The following is a 12,812-nucleotide window of genomic DNA, read 5'->3' as shown; positions in this document are numbered from 1 at the left end:
ATACTCAGTCAGTGAGTCGTTGGAGAGCTCAATACATTTGTGTGATGTTGTAACTGTTTGCATTTATAATTTCTTTTAAATAATCTATATCAACCACAAAAATTCAAATCATATTTCGGAAACATGATCGCAATCAACACAGCACGGGTCACACCCGTTAGGTAGAGGACTCTTTGTACTTATCCGAGGTCCATTCCAACTCGTGTCATTCCGGGACAAGCCGAATAGCGACTCGTGCCCCTCTCATGGTCATTTTTGCGTCCGGGTTCCGTCTTAGCGCAAACGGGCATACCTAAAACAATTGTCAACTCGTTGCGTAATGGTTCATATATATTTCCAGATATATTATATATATATCAAATGCAATTTAAAGCATATCGGGATATGCGGAACTATACAGTATGATTGAACACATTGAACTGTGTCTTGGGTATATTTTCAGTTGTAAAATCAAAAATTATTTCTGAGGGATTTTTTGACGAAGAACTTGAAAGCATACGCACATTCTGATTGGTTTGTCGTATTTTCGCACATAACATTCATCGATGGGGAACGAGTCTTCTTGCAGGTTACGGAAAGGGGCGAGTGGTGACGAATGGGGGACGAGTCTTCTTGCAGGTTACGGAAAGGGGCGAGTGGTGACGAATGGGGGACGAGTCTTCTTGTAGGTTACGGAAAGGGGCGAGTGGTGACGAACGATCCGAGGTCCAGATCGAGGTTCTGTCTCCATTGAAATCCAAAGGCGGAGCAGCGACGAAGCAGCCACACATGCGGTGTACATTCTGTGCTGAACTCTATATGTCCCCATTATTTACTATATGCAACCTCAGCCTAACAAAACTGCTTTTACCAAATTGAAAATAATTAAGATAATGCCGATAATTATCAATTAATATTACAACACACAAGTGTAATATAACATATTTTTTTTTATCAGCAGCTATGCCTAGACGCCAAAACGTCATTTTATGTACTGACGTCATCCTTGTCCCACATTCAGGAGATTTCACACACAAACATGGCCAGAACGTCGCATGTCGACGCCCTCAGCAGGAAGGAGGCTGGCCGGGTGACAATGCAGGCGTCATTGGCGGTGAACGTCTCGCTTTGGCTCCACAATAACGCCCTCCCATTGTCCCACTGAAACTGGGCTGTTCCATTTACCAACTTCTGTGTAGCTCCCAGAAAGTAATCTCCGTAGATCGAATCTGTAAAATGGAATACTTTAATGGTGTTAATGAGAGATACAAAGAGCATCGTTAATCGAGTGAGTAGAGCTGTAGGCTGTGAACAATAGGTCAGGAATATCAGTAACACATAACTTCTCAAATTGTACTCATGTGGGGATTCGTGTTTCCATGGCGTGACGAGTTCATGCCTCAATCAGTTGGCTACCCTTCCCTCAATAAATCCTTGCTAAACAGTAGCAGACATAATTTCAGTAAAACAAGGAGTGAGTGAGTGAGTTGGGTTTAACGCCGCTTTTAACAGTATTACAGTTATATCGTGGCGTGTCAGCTTAATGTGGGATGAAAGCCCAAAGTGATGCAGGTCTTAGACGTTTACCAGTTCGGTGAAACCCACGAGCTCGGGTATGGTGCTGACAAACCTAGAAACATAATCGGGGCGAACCGGGATTCGAACCCACAATCATAGGTTTCTGGCGTGTCCAAGGGACGCAACTCTGCACAGCGAATCGCGGCGCCTTAGACGACTGGGCCACCCGGGCCCCCAGTAAAACAAGGAAGAAGAAAAGATGAAACGTCAGTGCTGGTAACATTAAGCTGTAGCAATGTATAATATACACAGTGTAAAATGCTTGAAATCCCTTTGTGATGTTTGTCAGCAAGTTGTTGGGAGTGGTTTATTTCATTGCCAGTATAAAACCGGTTATACATCTAACAAAGTTTGATTTACACTCATATGTATTCGCATTTTGTTCAAAGTTTGTTTTGTTTGTTTGTCTGTTATTTGTTTAACGCCTCAATATTCCAGCTACATGACGGTGATCTGTAAATAATCGAGTCTGGACCAGACAATCCATAGATTGACATCATGAGCATCGATCCACGCAATTGGGATTCGATGACATGCATCGACCAAGTCAGCGAGCCTGACCACCCGATCGCGTTAGTCTCCTTTTACGACAAGCATAGTCGCCTTTTTCGACAAGCATGTGTTGCAGAAGACCGATTCTATCCCGGATCTTCACGGGTCCAGCCCTTGGAATAAAGTTGAATATCTGTATTTCTGTAACTCTGCTACTCACCAAGTAGTTAGACAGAATGATGGCATCAGGATTACTCATCGCCCCCTCAAACATAACTGCAGGATCCTCACACATCTAAGTTCACTACGAGTGAGTGAGTGAGTCGGGTTTAACGCCGCTTTTAACAGTATTCCAGTTATATCGCGGCGTGTCAGCTTAATGTGGGAGGAAAGCCCGGTGATGCAGGTCTCAGACGTTTACCACTTAGGGGAAACCCACGAGCACGGGTATGGTGCTGACAGACCTAGAAACATAATCGGGGTGAACCGGGATTCGAACCCACAATCATAGGTTTCTGGCGTGACCAGGGGACGCAACTCTGCACAGCGAATCGCGGCGCCGTAGACGACTGGGCCACCCGTGCCCCCAAGTTCACTACGAGAAATTGTCAGAAATAAAAGATCAATAGTTTATCTAGCGCGTGTTGTACTATAGAAGATTGAAGACTGTCCTTTTATCACTATGTCAAAGTATTATTAAAAAAATGCTTTGTATATGTTTTTTTTTAATATCTTTTGAAGACTGTTAATAAATACTGTGAAATAGTCAGCCCATGTGATCATCACATCTTACCACAGCTGATGTCCTATCCCTAGAACTACTTTTTGTATTAGATGTTTAGATCCTATCTCAAATTACGATTATGATCTATGGTTTGTCAGCACTATACACTCACTCCTGGTAAACGTCTAAAAGTAGTGTCGGATATTCTAGAAAAATGCTTTTTGCCCGTTAAAAAGGGATACAAATTTTCACAGACTGCTGCTATTGAAATATTGAATAACTACCGATAGACCTACCTGTGGCTTGAAGTATTTCGGTCATAAGGAGTCCTATCGACAATATCCAGGAGAAAAATTCGAACGAAAACAGTAAGTCCACTGATGGCTGTCTAAAACGGACTATAGAAATAGGCGCACGTGACCCCGTTACAATGATAATAATGTAGTCTTCATAACATATCTAATCCGCACAAAAGAAATCATATCTAGAAAATTCTAGATGGGCATCTCCTAAAAATGCCAAAATGACGCTGCGTTTGTTTTGTCAACACTGCTCCCATGATGCATGTTACATAACACTTGCATAGCCATAGCCATGTTACACGATATGGAGTCTGTATTAGTAAAGTTCTTTACACTTTAGAGAGGTAGAAGGAAACAATTTTTATTTTAGATAACGCGAATTACCGAACTGTCCAAGCTATTGGGTTTTCAATTCATGCAAATTCTGAGGATTGATAAATAAAACAAAAAGGTTCGGGGTGGTCTCAAAAACGAAACCGGGACGTAAAAGGATATAGTGTACAAGCTATATTAGCGGAAGGTATCCCAGACTTGTAAAATTCGGGAGGAAATTAAAGATACAATTAATGTTTCCCAGACTGCACTAAATTTTGCCGATTTTTATACACTGCGCGTGGCGATGACCGAGTCGTTTTCAGGGGAAAATATTCCATCCTGTCGATGAGGTCACATTGTCTCAGCACCATTCATCGCAGTCAGGGCTTCCAGATCCTTTACTTTGATGAATCATTCCACTGACTACATGTGGCTATCGGCAGATGGACAATAAGCACCCATGGAACCATCAGGTGAAGTTAATCGTGTCACTGTCTTGCACGGCACAACATGTGATCTGGGGCTTATTGATGGATATGTGCTAGTTTTCGAGGCGAAAAGGAAAACTGGTGATTTTTTCATAAGGAAATGATAGAAGGTGATGTATTCATAGACTGGTTGGAACATCAGTTATTGCCCGTTTTACAACCTCAGTGTCATTGTCAAACCACGAGTAGTCCGAAGGCTGCGTATACAGGAATATGACATGGTCGACTTCAGACAATCGTGGAGTAAATTCGTCTGAATAAGAAACTAGTAAAGCTTTTACCATTCCATCATGTTTCCAAGCAAATATAATGCAGTGCATATCCTAAATTGCTACCCCATCAACGCACATGTCAATTAAGTACAACAACAGAAAATATTTTGAGACCACCCCCAACTCAGGTGACATTTGCATCTGTGAGAATGCATGAGACGGTGTGAGGTCATCACCTCGGGACAGGTGTTCGGTAATTACCTCAGGTTATAGGCCGTTTCATACATGCATGACAACACACGAATATTGTTTAAGTTTTATCACCATTTTACCTGTAAAAGTACATTTTAAGGGTAATTGCAATGTCATTTAGGATGTCATTTAGGTCAATTTGCGTTACTTTTGATATATGCTATTTTCATTGCGCTATGACTTGTATTTATTACATGAAGCCAGAAAAAGCATTTTTCTAGCATTTTTCCGACAGTACTTTTAAGATCGGAATCACTTTGGACTTTCCTCCCACACCAAGCTGACACGCTGTAATGTAACGTAAATATGTTTTAAAGCGGCGTTCATACCAAACTACCTGACCCATTGCCTGTTAAGAAATACAAGCATGATCGTCTCTATAAAAGCTGTTGTTTGACTCTAAACAATTGCAGTCCGTCGTCGTCGCTGTCGTCGTCGCAATCATCCCCAATCCAAATGGTAGTGAGAACACAGACACATAAATTACGAAAAACATTCAAGTTTCATATTCGGATTATTTTCTAAGGATAACATATATGGATTTACAACTTCTTTATTACAATTAGGGGGGCACGGGTGGCCCAGTCGTCCAAGGCGCCGCGATTCGCTGTGAAGAGTTGCGTCTCTTAGACACGCCAGAAACGCCACTCACTCACTATTACAATTAGGAGCGACTTTTCAATGGAGTTTCTAACATTGTTATCAAGCAAGTGAACCTACACCGAAACGTCGCTCCTAACTGTAATAAAGAAGTTGTTCATCCATATATCTTATTCTTACTTAGTACTCCAACTTCTAAATGCCTCTCAAACAAGTTATCGGATTATTATATACAATGAAACGAAAAGTCGTTTACTTGTGAAGTGCTTCTGGAGCGTGTCCTTCTTGTAGTCGCTGTCCATGAGGTAGAGGTGTCCGCCGTCCCTCCAGCACTGGTAGTTGGCCTGGTCGTGGGATGTTGAGGTGGTGTACACCTTGAGACACACCTCCTGATCCTCCGACAGCGTGTAGTCCTGGGGGCAGTTCACTGTGCACATACACACCAAGTGTACGTTTAACTACGTTAACGACCGTAACACACACTGTGCACATACACACCAAGTGTACGTTTAACTATTTTAACGACCGTAACACACACTGTGCACATACACACCAAGTGTACGTTTAACTACGTTAACGACCGTAACACACACTGTGCACATACACACCAAGTGTACGTTTAACTACGTTAACGACCGTAACACACACTGTGCACATACCCACCAAGTGTACGTTTAACTACGTTAACGACCGTAACACACACTGTGCACATACACACCAATTGTACGTTTAACTACGTTAACGACCGTAACACACACTGTGCACATACACACCAAGTGTACGTTTAATTAACGACCGTAACACACACTGTGCACATACACACCAAGTGTACGTTTAACTACGTTAACGACCGTATCACACACTGTGCACATACACACCAAGTGTACGTTTAATTAACGACCGTAACACACACTGTGCACATACACACCAAGTGTACGTTTAATTAACGACCGTAACACACACTGTGCACGTACACACCAAGTGTACGTTTAACTACGTTAACGACCGTATCACACACTGTGCACATACACACCAAGTGTACGTTTACCTACGTTAACGACCGTAACACACACTGTGCACATACACACCAAGTGTACGTTTAACTTTTTTAACGACCGTAACACACACTGTGCACATACACACCAAGTGTACGTTTAACTATTTTAACGACCGTAACACACACTGTGCACATACACACCAAGTGTACGTTTAATTAACGACCGTAACACACACTGTGCACATACACACCAAGTGTACGTTTAACTACGTTAACGACCGTAACACACACTGTGCACATACACACCAAGTGTACGTTTAATTAACGACCGTAACACACACTGTGCACATACACACCAAGTGTACGTTTAACTACGTTAACGACCGTAACACACACTGTGCACATACACACCAAGTGTACGTTTAACTACGTTAACGACCGAAACACACACTGTGCACGTACACACCAAGTGTACGTTTAACTTTTTTAACGACCGTAACACACACTGTGCACATACACACCAAGTGTACGTTTAATTAACGACCGTAACACACACTGTGCACATACACACCAAGTGTACGTTTAATTTACGACCGAAACACACACTGTGCACATACACACCAAGTGTACGTTTAACTACGTTAACGACCGTAACACACACTGTGCACATACACACCAAGTGTACGTTTAACTACGTTAACGACCGAAACACACACTGTGCACGTACACGCCAAGTGTACGTTTAACTACGTTAACGACCGAAACACACACTGTGCACATACACACCAAGTGTACGTTTAACTACGTTAATGACCGTATCACACACTGTGCACATACACCAAGTGTACGTTTAACTACGTTAACGACCGTAATATCACAAATGTAAAATAAAATTTAAAATTTTAGACACAGTATTTGTTGACCGTGTCGAGTTTTTTCAGTAAATAAAAAAATCAAAGTTGGTCTATGTGGCGATGGATTTGTTTGTTTGTTGTTTAACGCCGGACTCAGCAATATTTCAGCTATACGATGGCGTTCTCTAATTAATCGATTCTGAACCAGGTGAGCCAGTGATTAACATATTAAACATCGAGTGAAGTACATGTAACACTTATGATTTGTTATTGATATGATAAACTGTACTTCATTTTTCTATTTCACCCGACCGTCAGTTCATACAAGATATCATTAAAAAAAATATGTTTTCAAAATTATATCGACCCTACGGTTTTAGAAAATATTAATTAGAACACCGAGTGATATCAATGAGAGGTGACCTCGTTATAACACAAGCGGCTTCAAAAGGCCTTCCGTATTTCATTATATTGTGAAGAGAGAAACATAATTTCTAACAATACTCCACGTAACCATTTGATAAGCATGTATGATGCGACGTTATTATCACTGACTTAAAGATTGGTAACTCGCACATCGTGATGTGATGTCAAAGAAAAATGAATTTACACTTTGAATAGACTAAAGGCAAGTGAATATAAGGACAGAAAATTTAGTTCGCTGTAGCCGTTAATTCATTAACTGTTTCTTTGGCATTCTAGAAGTTGATGAGTAAAAAACAAAAAGTACAACTTTAAGATAGTCCTCTCGACGAACTTGTTGGGATATTGGTTGAGATTGGCGAAAACACATGCTGCACGTGTTTAAGTTCAAGGTCAAGCTTTTTGGAGCAGGTGTTCTAGGCTCTTTTGGTAAATGTGCAGAGAGATGGTGTCAGACCTTGTTGTTTTGGTATTATTTGTGTGTGTGTGTGTGTGTGTGTGTGTGTGTGTGTGTGTGTGTGTGTGTGTGTGTGTGTGTGTGTGTGTGTGTGTTTTGTGTATGTGTGACGGGGTGGGGTGGGTGGGTTAGAGAGTTGAAGTGAATGTAGTGATCAGAATGGGTAGGTTTCCTGTAGACGGTGTCTTGGATCTTGTTACTTGGGTCTCTGGGGACGCCATATAACTTAAGCACCAAACTTGTATCGATATAGTCTTCACAAGCTCCCCCCATCCCTTAGTTCCATCCTCCACGCTAATGGCCGCAACGCTCCCTCCAACATGCAACCCCTCAAAGGAATCATCTATAAGATTATCCGTCTGCTATTTGTTATTATTACTGTTTCTGGCTTCATCCAATTATCAATCATAGTTATCCGTTACCTGTTGTTGTCAATGTTAATCTGCTGCTTATGACAACATGTCATGCATATATACCACTCCTCACATAGTTGTTACACTCCAGTACTTGCACAAAGCGACCTTAGCGCTAGAAGGATCGTAAGCCTATGTTAAAGTATGGGCGTTACGATCATCTTAACGCTAAGATCGCTTTGTGCAAGTGGGTCCTCGATAATGGTGTAAGTACATATATCGACATGTCGCTATAGGCAATAAACCAGAAGTTGTTATCCATTAAGGTGTACGTTTTTTATCGTTAGTTCGTTGTAGAGAATTCGTTACCTTCGTGAATTTTATGTGAAAATATATAGTAGAGCAGTCAGCCACTTTACTAATCTCACCGTATTTCGCAATCCGTAGCACTGTATACAATATGAGTTACACGATGTTAAAGATTAGATGATTAGGTTGATGATGGTTATAATTTTGATTTTGCGCACTTAGTGTTTGACATCTTAATTCACAGTTGAAAAGGGACATTTTCACGGTACAATATATGGTCCCGTGGCACTATGAGGGTGTGAAAAGTGAGGGACCATATATGGTCCCCTGGCACCAAGAGGGTTAAACTAGTTCTTTACATCCTTGTTCGTTTCAATAATAATACTAACATGATGATGCTGATGATGCTGATGATGGCGATACATAAAAAGTAATAATGTAATAATGTATTAGTAATGAGCCAATCAACACTAAAGCATGCTCAAAGCGCAACATTACTACCTCGGTTTTTGGATCAGTGTGCACTCGATTTTCATTCTTAGCTTCCTGGGGAGTATACAACCCAAGCCGCGTGAGACATAGCCATATTTCGAACAAAGTTACTTGCCTAAAAGGATGCACCGCATGTCCTACATATGCTTCTGTGTATTGGCTTGAATACACTGAAGCAAATCCATATTGCAGTCAATTCATATAAATAAATAAACTAATGTCCAAAAGAAACGATACCACGAGTTTGAAAGGACATTACAAAAAACGGAACGATACAGACATTTCAAATTGGTATATGACTTGTGAGTAATGTTTTCACAGTATGTGTACAAAAATTCATTGTAATCAATCCTTTACAATCATGAGGACAGACATGTAAAGACGCGGGGGGTCCAAAATGAAAATTTCATTTGAACACAGTTGATGAGTCAAGTGTGGAAAATGTCACAACACACGTCTCAAAGTCACGTTAGTACCGGGTATGTCCACTGTGAGCGTCAATACATGCTAGTACACGTCTACGGGCTGATGACGTCAGACGTCTGATGACGTTTGGGGGGGGGGGGGGGGGGGGGGGGGGGGGGGGTGCGTTGCCATTCATGGAGGAGGCATTGTTCCAATTCCTGGAGGTTAACTGGAGGCACAGAGCGATTCCTGACTTTGCGGCCGAGAATGTCCCACATGTGTTCGATTGGGTTCATGTCCGGTGAACATGCCGGCCATGGTAAAACGTGAATGTTGGCGTTTGCTAGGAACTTCTGGGTCAGCCTTGCCGTGTGAGGCCTCGCATTATGGTGCTGGAAAATGATATCATTAGGCTGTTGTTGAATGAATGGCACCACAACTGGTTGTAAGATGTCATCACGATAACGCTGCGCATTCAGGTTTCCTCGAATAACGACGAGTCTCGTTTTGACGTCACCGCAGATTCCACCCCAAACGTTTAAACCTCCGCCTCCATATGGCCTGACCTGATGGATGAAGTTCGGTGCCAAACGTTCACCTACTCTTCGGTACACACGCTGCCGGCCGTCGTTCCTGAAGATGCAAAATCTGCTTTCGTCAGAACACATGACACGTGCCCAGTTCCACCGTCGAATTCGCCTGGCCCATATCCGTCTGTTGAGTCGGTGTTGAGGTGTCAGGAACCGTCCGCGGTAGGGGCGACGTGCTCGGATACCATGTGCCCGCAGTCTCCTGTAAACGGTTTGTCGACTTATCACGTGTCAAAGTGCCGTCCGTGCTGTTAACGTCGCCGTTACGAAGCGGTATCGAAGGTGAAGAACCCGGATGTGGCGGTCTTCAATAGGCGTGGTCACCAGTGGTCTCCTGGTTCTCGGCCTGTCTGCTGTCCGACCTGTTTGACGCAACCGCTGCATTAACCTGGTGACGCTTATGCGCGCGCATCCTAACCTTCTGGCGACGTCGCGGTGCGTAGCTCCCTGTTGGAGCATTCCTACGGCTCTCTCTCTCTCAATCGCTGTCAAACGTGGCATTTCTTTTGTGTGCTTTTTGTTGCTGTGATCCCAACGTGTCGGGTCAGCAATTTTATACAGAAGATACGCACGTGCATTTCGTGTTACGGGACGGAACGTCATTTGGGCAAATTGCACGCTTTTTTCTCAATTGATCAAATGTTCCCGGTTTTATCGACCGAATACGTTTGGTTTGGAACGTATGATACGCAAAAGTACCTTTTCAGACGAAAATTAACTCTTCATAATAAAATATTTAGAAAAATGTGTGGTATCGTTTCTTTTGGACATTAGTTTATATCAGGTCAAAACTAAACATTTGTGTTCCAGACAGTTTTTCGGTCAGCGTTTCTCGAAAGAAATTATTTTTTCTCGTTGTTTTGTTTAACGCCGCACTCCGCATATTCCAGCTATGTGACGCCGGTCTGTAAATAATCAATTCTGGACGAGACAATCATGAGCATCGATCTATACAATTGGGATACGACCGCCTCCGTGGTCTAGTTGTAGAGCGTCCGCCCGGACAGCGGAAGGTCCGGGCTTCGATCCCCGGCCGCGTCATACCAAAAGACGTTAAAAGATGGTACTTGTTGTTACCCTGTCTTGCGCTCGTCATAAAGGGGCTAAAACAAGGACTGCTCGGCTCGGAGTCAGTATACTGTGTCTGAGTTGAGTATTCATGTTAAACTGCGGCATGGAATCTCAGTGTGCTAGCACTATAAAAGGGCATCAGTCTGGACTAGTACAAACAGACACACACACACACACACACACACACACACACACACACACACACACGTGCATGCACGTTGCTATATAAGTGCAATAATCTTGGACGCGACGTTAAGCCCAATTTCACCTCTCATCACCAACCAATTCAGCGAGCCTGACCACCCGATCCATGTAGTCGCATCTGAAAGGTGGGTCTAAACAATTTGGGGGACCCATGACACGCTATTTTAAAGAACATTCGGCAGTGATAGATTTTTGTGAGTGTTAAACCCGAGGACAAAGTATAATCAAGCATTTTCATTATCAAATATCAAATATTCATCCTTAACATGACTCAACGTTTTCTTACCTATGCGTTTCCGATAATGCCGAAGTCCGGTGAAGTTGTTGCCATTGACGAGGGCGTCGTATTCCCGGTGTACAAACACGTAACAGGATTGTATACCTGTAGCATAGGCAAACCCCGTGCAGTACCGTGTAGTGAGACACTGTTTTGCACACTTTAGTCGTCGGTCAAGCTTGTAGAACTTGTACACGTCATGATACAGGTGATCGATGTGTTTGTTCCTGCTCCAATGCCCCATTTGAACGTCAGAACTTTTGGCATTGGACCATTCCCACAAGAATACTGACAGAACTATAAACCGCTGCCAAGTCATCTTAAGCAATGCTTCTTTTTAAGGAATTGTTTGCAAATGTCGAACTAAGGACAATGCCAGTGCAACAGTTATAGGAACGGGTTTTCTGGCGGAAATAACGTTTTAATCAATAATTTTGATTGAAATGTATAAAGATGATGCAGCATATAAACACCCTAAGTTGACATCCGATCGGCCGCGTGACTACCAACAAGGGCTCGGATTTGCAAATCAAAGGTATTAATGAACCTGACAATCGATATTTCATAATCAACGGAGGAACATGTTTGTTTGGGGGCATCAGACCTGATCTGTTCAATAAATGTACAATAATAAGTAATCCTCTGATTGCGGTTTTGATTAAACTTGAAAGAAGGGACGCTAGACCAACAACAGCCATGGCAGTGGTTAATTATATCCTCAATTACAGATTGTGGTCTTCTCAGAAGTTAACGGTGCACTAGTTTCGTTAGAGAAATGGACCGTGTATCCGACTGGATGATGAAGCAGATGGATTCACCATAAAGACACACACAAAGTGGAAATGTTGCAGTATTAACAACCTATGTCACTCAACATTTGCTAGGGACAACAGCACCGTGATGCTGTTCAAGAGGATGGTGTTGTTTTTGTTTGGTTAAGTTTTCTCTTGTATTTTTTATAGAACTGTCTATGAACTTTGCATTCTAAAGTATACATATTGTCAATAATTAATTTGAACACCCGAATTGTCTGATGTGATTTGACAGAGTATATAAATTTTAAAGATGTGGGGGTTGGAGAGGGGGTGTAGTCCATGTCTATGATAAAAAATGGTCATGTATAATGTACCATATTCACCCACGAATGTGTGCTCACAGACCTACATTAAAATTAATATAATAGTCAAAATATAAAATTGATAACAGTGAATTGTGTAGATATTGGTATTGAGGTCTTGAAACAGGACTGAGTGGAAGAGTACAAATGCTGCAAGGGCAAATGTTCGTTAGCCATAGAACTAGAGTTTTATCACTGGGACTTGTTTGTTTGTTTGTTCGATTGTTTGTTTGTTGTTTAACGCCGCACTCAGCAAAGGTCCAGCTATATGACGACGGTCTGTAAATAATCGAGACTGGACCAGACAATCTAGTGATTGAC

At 42.2% G+C, this 12,812-nt stretch overlaps 1 protein-coding gene across 1 annotated transcript; it reads right to left on the bottom strand.

The window, feature by feature from the left end:
- Positions 1-996: 996 nt before the first annotated feature.
- LOC139445748 (uncharacterized) lies at positions 997-11,693 on the bottom strand. Its single transcript, XM_071226952.1, has 3 exons — positions 11,384-11,693; positions 5,199-5,369; positions 997-1,208 (listed from the first exon to the last, which is right to left on the bottom strand). The coding sequence occupies exons 1-3, from the start codon at positions 11,691-11,693 to the stop codon at positions 997-999; spliced, it is 693 nt and encodes a 230-aa protein (XP_071083053.1).
- Between the last annotated feature and the right edge of the window lie 1,119 nt (positions 11,694-12,812).

Source organism: Haliotis cracherodii, unplaced genomic scaffold, assembly GCF_022045235.1.
Source record: "Haliotis cracherodii isolate W230 unplaced genomic scaffold, xgHalCrac1.p SCAF_6, whole genome shotgun sequence".
Lineage (NCBI taxonomy): Eukaryota > Metazoa > Mollusca > Gastropoda > Lepetellida > Haliotidae > Haliotis > Haliotis cracherodii.
This window is presented reverse-complemented; position numbering and strand designations above follow the sequence as displayed.